Source organism: Gallus gallus, chromosome 3, assembly GCF_016699485.2.
Source record: "Gallus gallus isolate bGalGal1 chromosome 3, bGalGal1.mat.broiler.GRCg7b, whole genome shotgun sequence".
Classification (NCBI taxonomy): domain Eukaryota; kingdom Metazoa; phylum Chordata; class Aves; order Galliformes; family Phasianidae; genus Gallus; species Gallus gallus.
In genome coordinates, this window is record NC_052534.1 from 22309301 (window position 1) to 22321611 (window position 12311).

At 38.5% G+C, this 12311-nt stretch overlaps 1 protein-coding gene across 3 annotated transcripts in view; it reads right to left on the reverse strand.

Moving 5' to 3' along the window:
• The window catches only part of HHAT (hedgehog acyltransferase), a 190419-nt gene that overhangs the window by 104010 nt on the left and 74098 nt on the right, over positions 1-12311 (reverse strand). For all 3 annotated transcript variants that reach the window (XM_040697385.1, XM_001234560.6, XM_040697386.2), the window contains one exon: positions 274-309. In XM_040697385.1, the coding sequence (XP_040553319.1) occupies positions 274-309 (36 nt within the window). The remainder of the gene's footprint in view (positions 1-273; positions 310-12311) is intronic.

Sequence of the window (12311 nt, forward strand, 5' to 3'; positions counted from 1 at the left end):
AAAACAAGATAAGGAAAAAACATATTTCCTCAGAATGAGTGGAACTCCTGATATTTCTTGAATCAGGGTTTTCCTAAATGACTCCTAAAGAGGTTCCTTAGGAGTTTTACATTGGGTTACAATATCCCATTCAAATTGTGAAAGTTTCTGAAATATAAGCAGCAATCTTGCCACAGAAAATGTCAAGTAGTAACAAAGTTAGATGGCCATCTCCACCAATAACAGAAATACTTTCAGATATGCAATTGCACTTCAAAATAAATATTAGCTTACCTGACCAGAAAGCGATGGAGCCCAACATCAAAACTTCTGTAAGATAAAAAGAATAAAAAGATTCATCACATTTTAATTATTAAAAAATACTTCTTAGTTGGCTATTATATAAACACAGTATTTCAAAATAATTAATGTTATCCAAGATAAATGTAAAATTGTCATTCATAAAACCTAAACAAAAGAAGCTTAGCATGCAATTTCCTTTATGCAATAACATGACATTTAAGATGATCACCATATGAAAAGATTTAGATCCACATCAAAAAAGCTTACAAATCCCTTGTTTGAGTATTTCTTCAGTACAGCAGTAACATTCAGAATAGCATAACACAAAGAAAGCATAAATTTTAATCACTGTAAATAATCTTTTATAGCACCCTGATGATCAGCAAGTCTACTTGTTTCCTATCATATATACAGGTAGATCCTCTACCTATAAACTTCTTTCCCTTGATGTGCTTTGTACAGAAAAAAAAAAAAAAAAGAAAAAAAAGGCAAGGAATTGCTTTGCTACAGAATAATCAGAGTCCCCTTATCTCTCTTTCAGATACAGAGACTACACAGAGATATGAGCCTTGCAAGAATGTTCCTCACAAATCTGGGGAGGAAAATAACTTTGAGGACTTCTGACAGAAAGCACAAATTAAATCACTCTGAAGGACAAGAACTGTGTCTGAAAACCTGGGGACTTGCAACATCTGCAGGCTGTTAGTGCCACTGTTTTTTCTCCTTTTCTGTGCTTCCTCCATAGATCTGCTGCTCAGAAGGAACAAGCTTCTCAACCACATACAAGCAAATCCTTGACACTACAGGAAGACTAAACATCTGTTGATGTCAGAAGTGTTCCTAATGTTTAAAGTATGTGCCTTTTTTTTTTTTACGGGACTACCAATATAATCCCAGATTAATAGTGTGCATAACAGTACAACTGGAAAATAGAAGTGTCTTATTTCCAGTGTGGAACTTACTCTGAAAGTGTCTTACATTGCGTTCACAATCTGAAAGCAAATCTTATGCTCCTGAGCAGCCTGCTCCAAAAAGACTGATCAGTTATCTGAATTCAATATGATTTTATTTCAGCACTATTGCAGCGTACTAATTTCTACCTGAACTAGCAAGAGAAATCAGATACTGTTAATTAATGGCATCTTGATAACGGAGGAGAGATGAAGAGCTGTAGGAATTTTAGGAGTTAACATGGAGGGCAATTCTGACAAATCAGCAGAGTAGAAAGGAGAGCATAAAATTTCTCTTGTAAAAACTGCCCAGGATAGAAAAAGCATTCTGCTAGGGACATTAATGTGGTCATCATTACATCTTCATTTTTTATTCCTTTCCTAAAAACATTCACAGTTTCATACTGTTGTTACATTACTGTGGAGTTACATTGTATAAAACGCATCCTCTTATCTTTCTGCATTCCTCCTGCCTGATGGCAGGCTGCAATTTGGCTCCCACTCACCACTAAAATAACCTGTGGTGTACAGAAGTCTTAAGCATGAGAGCTGTCCACAGTCCATATTCATAGCTCTGAAAGCCTTTTGCACCTAGTACCAAACACTGGTGTGCTTGTGCAAGGACAGGGAGAAGAGGAAGGTAGTACAGCTCCAGGGAATGATCGTATGGTAACCAGCTATCTTAACCTTGGAGAAGCTCATCTTTTCAAGTACTACTGGCTACCTCTGATGGCAATGACCACATCTTCTATCTTCTTTATCTGTGGCTGAATCTTCTGAAGAGACTAAATAAATACTAAGTGTCTTGAGGACAGGGATGTGGAGCACAAGTAGATCATGACTTCTGACACTGAACTGAATGTTGAAGGACTTGGCTTAGAATAGGGATAGAAACTGAATGGTCCCAATAACCTCACATGTTCAAAGCTGACATACAGTGGGGTGGACAAAACTAAGGCAGAGTGAATTCAGATAGGAAGGGAGAAAGCATTTTGCTGTAGATTTGGGTCATTTTTTACAAAATAACACACTTCCTATTAAAAGATCTATGACACCATTACTTCATATTGGCTATCACAATTATTTCCATAAAACCCACATTAAAAATGAACATGCACAGGATCAATTTATTGGAATAAATGGAAAAAAAAAAGTAGAAGAAAGATCAGAGCCTCCCCTTAGCACACATCAGCACAGACAGTTCTGCTATTCCTCAGGTGGATGCTCTGCTGACATATTTCACCTGACAATGTAAGATTCTCAATACTCCACTGTTTGAGTAGTATTTTGAAGATGTAACTACACAACGAGAAACAAAAAGATGCACATTAGCATCAGAGTGTGCATCTGTATCTCAAAGACATCACAGGACAGTATAATTGGTTTGTTCCAAAAGCAAAACCAGTGATGCTGAATAGTATCAAACTATAGACAGGAGCACTCACTCAGTGCATTACCGGTAACCCACAAGGCTATGGATTTGGGTACATAAATTTTTAAGCATCTATAGAGACATCCCAAGGCAAAAAGACTAAAAAACTAAGATTCCAGGAGGCTGGCTTTGACAAGACACTACCACAGACACTTTCAACTGTTCTGCTTATTCATATTTAAATACACACTGCTTTTGAGTCTACAAGAAAGTGAACTGAAAATACAGTGAGACAGCAATAGCAACAGATCTGGTAGAGGAAATCCATTTCTCTGTTCTCAGACAAAAAAATCAAAATGAAATAAGGTTTGCATAACAGTGTCTGAACTGCAACCTGGTAAACAGCAAATAAGCAACTTTAATCAATAAAAAAAGAGAACAATCAATCACGCTGAAACTGTATTAGTAAATTCATAAAGATTCCTTCAACATCACAGGAATCCACCTATCATACATGCCAGGATGTCCTTCACAATTAACTCAGAATTAAACCTGGCACATACACATGGATACAATTATTCTATAAAGTGAACTCATTTATTTGATATAGCATCACAATTTACAATCAACTTCACTCAATGTTGAGCTTAATGGTAAAACATAGGATTTATCTGGTAGCCCTTGCACTGCAGGGTGCCACAACTACATTAAGTTTCTTCACAGATACTTTTTGAATTCTATAAATAGCACGATTTTACAAAAGAAAAATACATTTTAAAACAAGGGAAAGGATATCCACAGCAGTGACCAAGAAACGATTTGCCAGCTGAATTCTCTACACTGTTCAAATGTCAGTAATACAATACATTATTTTAATTTTTTGAGATGTAATTGGTAAAGTCTGGTTTATCTAAATAGTAGCAGTCACCTTTGAATAGGGTATCTTTTGTATCTTAGCTTGTTTAAGGGGGTATGATGTCATTTCCATTTCATAATTTACAGAAAAAAAGGGATGCCATCCAAGGGACCTGGAAAAGCAGGCCTATGTGAACCTAATGAAATTCAACAGGGCCACATGCAAGGCATTGCATTTAGAATGGTGTAGTCCCACCTGTGTACAGGCTGGGAGAAGAACTCACTGAGAGCAGCTCTGCAGAGAAGGACTTAAGGATTCCGGTGGACAAAAAGTTTGACATGAGCCAGCAACATATGCTTGCAGCCCAGAAAGACAGCAGTATCCTGAGCTACATGCTGGGCTGTATCCTGGCCAGCGGGGCAAATGAGGGGATTATTCCAATCTGCTATGAGGTCCTATCTGGAGTACTGCAGCCAGGCTTAGGGCCCAAAGCCTCTTGCAGATCCAGAGGACACCACAATGACAATCAGAGGGTTGGAGCATCTCTCCTTTGAGGAAAGGCTGAGGGAGCTGGGCCTGTTTAGCCTGGAGAAGAGAAGGCTCCAGGGGGACCTCACTATTGCTTTCCAGTTCTTCAGAAGAATTTATAAACCTAACGGAGACTGACTTTTTACATGGGCAGATAGCGAGAGGACAAGGGGGAACGGTTTTTAACTAAAAGAGGCAAGATTTAGGAAACTTTTTACTCAAAGGGTAGTGAGACACTGGCACAGGCTGCCCAGGGAAGCTGTGGAGCCCCATCCTTGCAGGTGTTCAAGAGTAGGGTGGATGGGGCCTTGGGCAGCCTGAGCTGGTGAGTGGCAACCTTGCCCATGGCTGGGGGCTGGAACTGGATAATCTCTGAGGTGCCTTCCAACCTAAGCCTTTCTATGACTCTATGATAATCATGCTAGTCACTGCAGGCAATTTGATATTTTCTTTATTAAGAATGTCTTTATCTGAAAGTTTGCATTTTGAATCACAGTTCTGTAAGCAACTTTAATGCTTTTGTTAAGCACGGAAGTTTGAGCTTCTGATACATTTCAGCAGAAGATTATATATATAATCCTTCACAATCAAATGCATCTTTTCCCTGCATCTTAACTAGAAATCAGTGACTAACAGTGTATGTATGCTATTCCTACAAGGACCTCTTCCAAAACATAATCTTTGGAATTTATCTGCAAGCAAGCACTTCTGTCCTCAAGGTATGGTTAAAAAATGATTTCACAGAGTTTCAGTGTCTGCTTGGAAAGCTAAAAGCACAGCACAACAAGCTGCCTCCAAATTTGCATTCAGCACAAAGCTTAGAGAAAGAAAAAGAAAGGAAAAGGCAGAAACATGCTGATATGAACCACACTCAATAGCAAAAGCACATTCATTAAAAATGCAATTCTGATGATTCCTAGAAAAACAAGTACAAAGCCCTTCTTTTCATCTCTTCCTGTGACCCTTTCCCATACAGCTTCTAAATCTACTGAAGTTATGCCACCTTAATTTAGTTAAGGATCTGGACCCACACTTATACTATCACCACAGCTCATTAGCTGTGCTAGGCACCACTGATCATGACTCCCTTTGACTTGCTAAAAGATCTCATCTCACGAGGTTCTAGCTTGCAATCCCATTCCCAATGATTCACAGCAGGGGACAGGAATCAAATCAGTGTTGCCTAAAGAACAGGAAATAGTTACTTGCACAAGTAGAACACCCTAACAGGTTTCTGATGTGCACCAGTGGGGGCACACAAGTCTAAGGGTCGAAAGAAAAATCCATTCAAATCTATTTGTTAATGGCTGTAATGTAATATGTGAAAAAAACACTAATAGAAAACAGTTTCATCCGCATCAAGAACGTAACAAGGCAAGGCATCAAGGTCACAATATATCCAACACTTACTGAACAAAAAGTAACCGCAGATCTTTGCCACAGAAAACAAGTACATTTTTAATATGAAAAGGACACAAGAAGAGCCGTTATGGCAAAGATGAGGTATATTTTGCACAATTTTGAACAATTGAAAGTTCATCATTCTCTCAGGAGCAATATCGTATAACTTTGGAGCTCCTGGACTAGAATAATCCATGCTGTCAAAAACGCCAATATTTTTATTTAAGAAATGAGGTCATTTGTTTGTCTATGCCAGTTCTGCTAAGAACCAGCACAACATCTTTTCAGCAGCTAAAACACAATTTAACAAACTGCTCTGGCTGCGTGCAGAGGGAGTGACACCATTTTACCTCTGGGCCCTACCTGGGGCAAAGCCAATCTAGAGGGACAGTTTGCCACTTGTGAAGCATTCCAAAAAAAAAATCAGAAAAAATAGCTATAGACATATAAATGAGATTCTGTGTGTCCAAGTCTACATTCCCTCAAAGCTAGAGAATGGACTGGAGACCAAAATATCCTAGAGAGCTTAAAATTGTCATGTTATCTCTGGAATAGGACCTAATGCTGTAATTTCTACAGGTAGGAAAGGAAAACAAGGAGTAATGCTACACCGTGTTTCACTGAAACAAACACAATATAGTAATTGCACGGAGATCTCTTCAAATCAGCAAGACTAGTAGCTATGTGTTATGATGGTGAACTCCAACAAGGGCCTTGCTATGTATTACAGTTTCAGTACTCTCTACCTTGAGGGTATTCCCCATCTCTCAGAAGAAGCCTTTAAGTTTCTGAAACGTTTCAACAAAGGTTCTCAACTCTTCCTGTTATAAACATGGTTAAACTTGACCTTACCAAGTCTAACTCTTTCATATACCCTCAGAGGAAACTGTTCTACCTAAGTCCAGAAAAGCATTTACAAAAGCAGCACTTCCATTAGCAGTCTTTGCAAATAAACCTCACATTTCATCAGTGAGTTGCTGACTATGCCTCTATACAAAAGAACATTTTGCACTGGAGACTGGAATTGTTATTGAACGACAGCTGCTTTCACTGACACAAGGTTTTTAATAGGCTGCTTCACTTGTTTCTCAAGCAATGTCTTGCAGCAGTGATGCCTGAAAGACACTATTTACAAGATAGTGTAAACTGATGGATGCTCCTCCACTTTGAAGTGCTAAACTTCTTTTCCTGCTTCTTCTGTCTCAGCTAACCTTTCCTCCAATGCTGTCTCTTGCAGCTTCCCCTACTTGGCAATCTATAAATGACAAAGGCTTCCAAATCACAACTAATTACCAGAGTGCAACATAAGTCTGAAAAATATTTTTTGAACCTTGTCCAGAGAATAAGATGATTGTAGGGAAAGCAGATACAAAACTTGTGTAAATACTTCGCTAAGGTCTGTTATTTAGTGTCTCAATTAAAGAACTACAAAACTTTGCTACAGCAAATCCTAGAGGTTTGTCTACAAGTTTATAAGTTGTTGTTTTTTCCAAGTAATGACTGCTACCAAGTGATTCATCATCATCTTCATTATTAAATAAAGACCTGGGAAAGCCATCCATAATTTGTAAAAGACATGTGTGTCCTTTTTATAGCTTGCATGGATTCAGACATGTTATTTTCTGCAAGGTTACACAAAACTTACACCTTCAGTGCAGAACTTCTCTTAGGTGGCAAATAGCATGCTTCATTGTAAACAGTGTAATTGGTACTGTGCTAGAAAGTACTATTTAGAAAGCAGATGTACAGCTTCAAAAAGAAAAATGACATTATTGAGTAAAAACATTGCAAGCAAATTGAAAATATTCAAGTGAAAAGACAAAGCTGCCTCTTGCTGATAGTTTTTAAAATGAAGATAGGAAAACACACGATGAAGCAGGTAATACTGAAAAATGAGATTCAATACAACAACTCTTAGAAAGCATTCATCTATGATCCAAATTATGGAATACACTTTTGAACCCTGAGCCTTGAAAGCCACAACTCAATGTTTTCTGGGGACTCATGCTACACACAACCATTATCTTCAGCCTCTTAAGTAGAGCAGGACACATGGGGAATTCCATTCATACATTAATAACACCATTTACTGCGTGATATGATACTGAAATTAGGAACAAAACTGCATACTCTTGAGGCTCTGCAATGCTCTTCAGGCATTCTTTCAAAATAAACTGTAGTAAAATCTTTTCCTTTTCAAAACCAGAACATCTCAGTCATACCATAAAACATACAAAGAAACAAAATCTGGCTCAACCCAATGAGAAAGTTCTTCAAGTGATTTGAATGTACTTCTGAAAAGCAAGATCTTAAGCACAAGTTTAAGCCCAGATCTCACTCTTCAACATGCTGTCCTTTGTTTGTGAGCTGTGATTTTAAGCTTTAACCATCTGCAATGCAGCAAAGGGGTAGTAGCAACTTTCTTTTCAGTGTAAAAAAAGAAAAAAGAAAAATTGATTCAACCAAGAGAGTAAAAAAAATCCGTTATTTGAAAGAAAAAATATGAAGACTGTCAAATGCTTTTATATCATGTGTCTGACAAGCAATTTCTCGCTATAGTAATAATAAGTGGGACTTGTATATGCATAAAGATATCTTTATCATATTCTCTGACACTTGCTTAAGGACATACAGAAATTTTAACACTTCATTTTTAGATAAAAACACTTCCAATTTCTGTGTATTTCTTCCTGAAATGATTCAGCAATACTAAGTTGCCTTTTGGTTTCCTACATTATTAGAACAACCTGCACTAACACTACTTTCAGCATATCTTGCATGTCTCCATCCCAAGTTCCTCTTCAGTGCTGTGTGGCTCCCTGGCACCAATTTGATGCATATGAAGCATACGCCTCACCTCACAAAAGAGCACTGTAAATAAGTGGTGGCTTCAAAGCTGAACAGAGTAAACCCTAAACCTTCTACATGCAGTAAAGTTTTTTCTTCATGGAGTCACAGGGAGACAATAGAGCTTTCCATACCTATGAGGATGGAGAGAGTCCTCAGTGAAATCCTGACCCAGCAGCAGCAAAACCCTCATCAGTTTCAATGGGAACAGAAATATCTGGACTGACTGTGGGCATACTGTAGGCTGCAGACTGCGGCTCAACTTAAGTATGCATTTTGTTATGGACACATTCACCTCTGAGAATATCAATGAGAGTCCTGGAGTTAGATCTGTGGCATTCAAGTTACCAGCTGTTAGCTCAGGTTGGAGATCTGCACAGCAGAAATTATTTAAATTTAATTAAAGGATGGCCCCAGTGAGAAAGCTCCTTCATGAACTGCATAAAAAGATTTCATAAACTACTAGTGGCCTCCAGCATACAAATTAGATTCCTAATCTAATTTGTTTTGTTGTTTCATTTCAATTAAAACACTCAACTTGTATTCTATCTAAAAGCCTAAGTAAGGCATTAATGATTCCAGGCAGTGATTTATTTCTTTTAAGCAATCTCCTGGCCAGAGACCCGAGCACAACTCTGAGCAGGCATCAGTCATTGCTAGAGTAAATATGAACTCATACGTAAGTCTGGCTACACAGGAGGCTTTAAGAAAGAAATTACTTCTTGTTTCTCAGGTATGCCTCTCACTGGATTTTGGTGATACACCTCAGCAAACACTTTCTTAAAAAGAGCAAATCTCATTCGTATTCTGTTAATCTCTCCTAGAACTCTTCAGAAGAAATACTACTTTAATTTCCTGCCTTCCCTGACTCTTCAGAAACCTGCAGTACCTCCTGGAGAGTGGTTGAAGTCTAATGCCCATTACTGGCAAACTCCCATAGGGAGAGATTTCCTTCAGCTTTCCTTGAGTAAGACTTGCCAAGCAGAGCAACCATCCAATTACTAGGAGACTCCCCTAGCCTTGCTGCAAATGGAACAATGAAGTTTATTAATAGCTATTACTCATTTTCTATAGTGGTTGTGAGCAGACAAAGTGCTGTTTGCCAAATGTGTGCAGCAGTAATAGTCTGTATCTACGCTGAGCTCATACCTAATATTAGAAAGGATGAGCTTCATGGGTGATAAGCAGTAGGTGGCCCTGGCGCGTTCATTAAGAAAAGCCAAGCAATTTCAAATTTCAGTAACAAAGCAGTCACTACACAAATAAAATTCCAGTAACTGCAATTTAGATCCAAGACTGATTAAGGCATTTTGTTACTACCCTTTTTGGACTCTTAAGAGATAAATAATAGATTTTTTTTTTCTCTACTGAAGAGATTTAAGGAGGCTTTTAAAACTTTATTATAACCAACAAATTGAGTCTTACAGTAGGTAAGAAGAACTGTAGCTTGCACTAATTTGGCTGGTGTCAAAAGCAGTTAACTGTTGCCTCTATCAGTGAGGCAATGACTAACCAGACCAGAACCTGAAGCATCTCTCATGGGCTCAGGTGACGTATTAGCTAAAAAGAACACATCACAGATCTATGTCTGGTTTTCAACATAATAATCATTAATGAAAAATACAACAGGTCAGTAAATCAAAAAAAGAAGTTATTTTTTCAACTTCAAAACATGTTATTTCAATACCAAAAAGCATGTTACGATTCTGCAGTTAAACGAACACCCAGCAGCTGGACAAGCAGCTGAACTATTCTGATATTGGCAAGCAGGCTTAATGTTTGAACGTTGTGTATATATCACGTGTATGATATAATCCAACAGTGAACATCGGAATTAGAAAAAAATTAGAAGTACAAAGATGTTAAGTAACATTCACACAAAGAATTGCCTTAAGCAAGTGGGACTGCTGAAAACAACTACAGAAACCAAGGCTTGGGTACAATTTGTTACAATATTCTTGAGAGCTGCTAAAATTTTACTTTCTAAATAAACAGGAAAAGTACCCATTAGGGTATGTTATAATTAACAAAATACAAGAAACAAATGTGTAATATAAAAGATATGAGTAGCATATTATGTGAGAAGTCATGTCGTGTGATATTATCTGCATCTGAAATCCTCGTAACTCAAATGCTTTCACAACAAAAACGTGATGAATTACATTTACTAAATTATTATTTCCTACAATAATTGAACCAAAAGCAAATCTTCCAAACCTAACAGTCATTTCTATTATTCTTCTTTTCTAATTCACATAATTGTGGTTAAACGTGATGAAATGGGACTATTTAACCTTCCACAGATAGTCGGGACAATACAATAATAAACAAATGTTCTGTTTTCACTAATTTCAGAGAAGTTAAATAACTGACTATTTCAGCCACATTTGGTGTGAGAGACGTTTTATCATCTGTGTAGTTAAGTAAATGTTCCAAACCAGTCCTCTTAATTGAACAGACAGTAACACTGCTGTCACTACTGAACTATTTGCAGTAGGATGCACTTGTAAAAGACATTTATTTCCTTACACCTCAGGTCTTGAAAAAATAAAGTAAGAGTAATGTTTTGCACCTATGAAAGGCCCTCTCAAGCATTTACTTCATGTTTTGTAAATCCCTATGTCCCACTGACGCTACCAGTACTTGTGGATTTGCTCAACTCAGCAAGTCCATCTCAGCCCAGTATCAGCAAAGTTCTTAAAAGTGAAGACCTGGCATCACTAAATCCAATCAAGGGTTTGACAGTGACTTCCACAAAGTCAAGATTATATCCAAAATTTTTATCCTACATCTACGAAGGGGAAAAAAAAAAAAGTCAACCACCACTCCACTCACTCCACTGCTTCCCTTCTTTTTCAGGTAAGGCTACAAGTATCATGCCATCAAATTCTCTTATTCTCCAACTCAGCACATTTGACCAAAAAAGACACACATCACAAAGCAGATCTAACTGACTTCCACTGTTAAAAGTGGCAAAGGAAAGCTTAACTAGCTTACATTCATTGGAGGTATTTGCGCATCTTCACTTCAGTGATATCCATTTCTTTTATCCATTGATTTCAATACAATTTCCCGTTACTCAGGAACGCGAGTTCATTTCAACACTGCAGATGTGATTCTGCTTAATTCAATTATCCTTTTAAAATAATCCTTACATAATAATCATCTACCCAGACTTGTGAAGAACATGCGACACTGTCCTGCATAACATACTGGTTGCCATGTTGGAGAAAAATGGATTTGATGGATAGACCACTCCCTGGATAAGAAATTGGCTGGATGACTGCACTTCAGAGAGTTGCAGTCAACAGCTCAATGTCCAAGTGAAGACAGGTGACATGTGGCGTTCCTCAGGGATTGGTGTTGGGACTGGTGTTTAATATCTTCGTAGGTGACATGGAGAGTGGGATCAAGTATATCCTCAGCAAGTTTGCAGATGACACCAAGCTGAGTGACACAGTTGACACACTAGAGGGAAGGGATGCTATTCAGAGAAACCTGAATAGGCTTGAGAGGTGGGCCTATGCCAACCTAATGAAGTTCAACAAGGCCAAGTGCAAGGTCCTGCACCTGAGTCAGGGCAATCTAAAGCACAGATACATATTGGGTGGAGAATGGCTTGAGAGCAGCCCTAAGGAGAAGGATTTGGCATTATCAATGATGAAAGATTCAACATGAGCCAGCAACTCGCACCTGCAGCCCAGAAGGCCAATTGTATCCTGGGTTGCACCAAGAGAAGTATGACCAGCAGGTCAAGAGAGTTGATTCTGCCCCTCTGCTCTGCTCTCATGAGATCACACGAGGAGTACTGCATCCAGTTCTGGGGCGCCCAACACACAAAGGACGTGGAGCTGTTGGAACAGGTCCAGAGGAGGGCCATGAAGATGATCAGAGGGCTGGAGCACCTCCCCTGTGAGTACAGGCTGAGAGAAATGGGGCTCTTCGGCATAGAGAAGACTCTAAGGAAACCTTATAGCAGCCTTCCAGTACCTGAAGGGGGCCTGCAGGAAAGCTGAAGAGGAATTTTTTATAAGGGCAGGTAGCAATAGGACGAAGGGAAATGGTTTTACTGAGA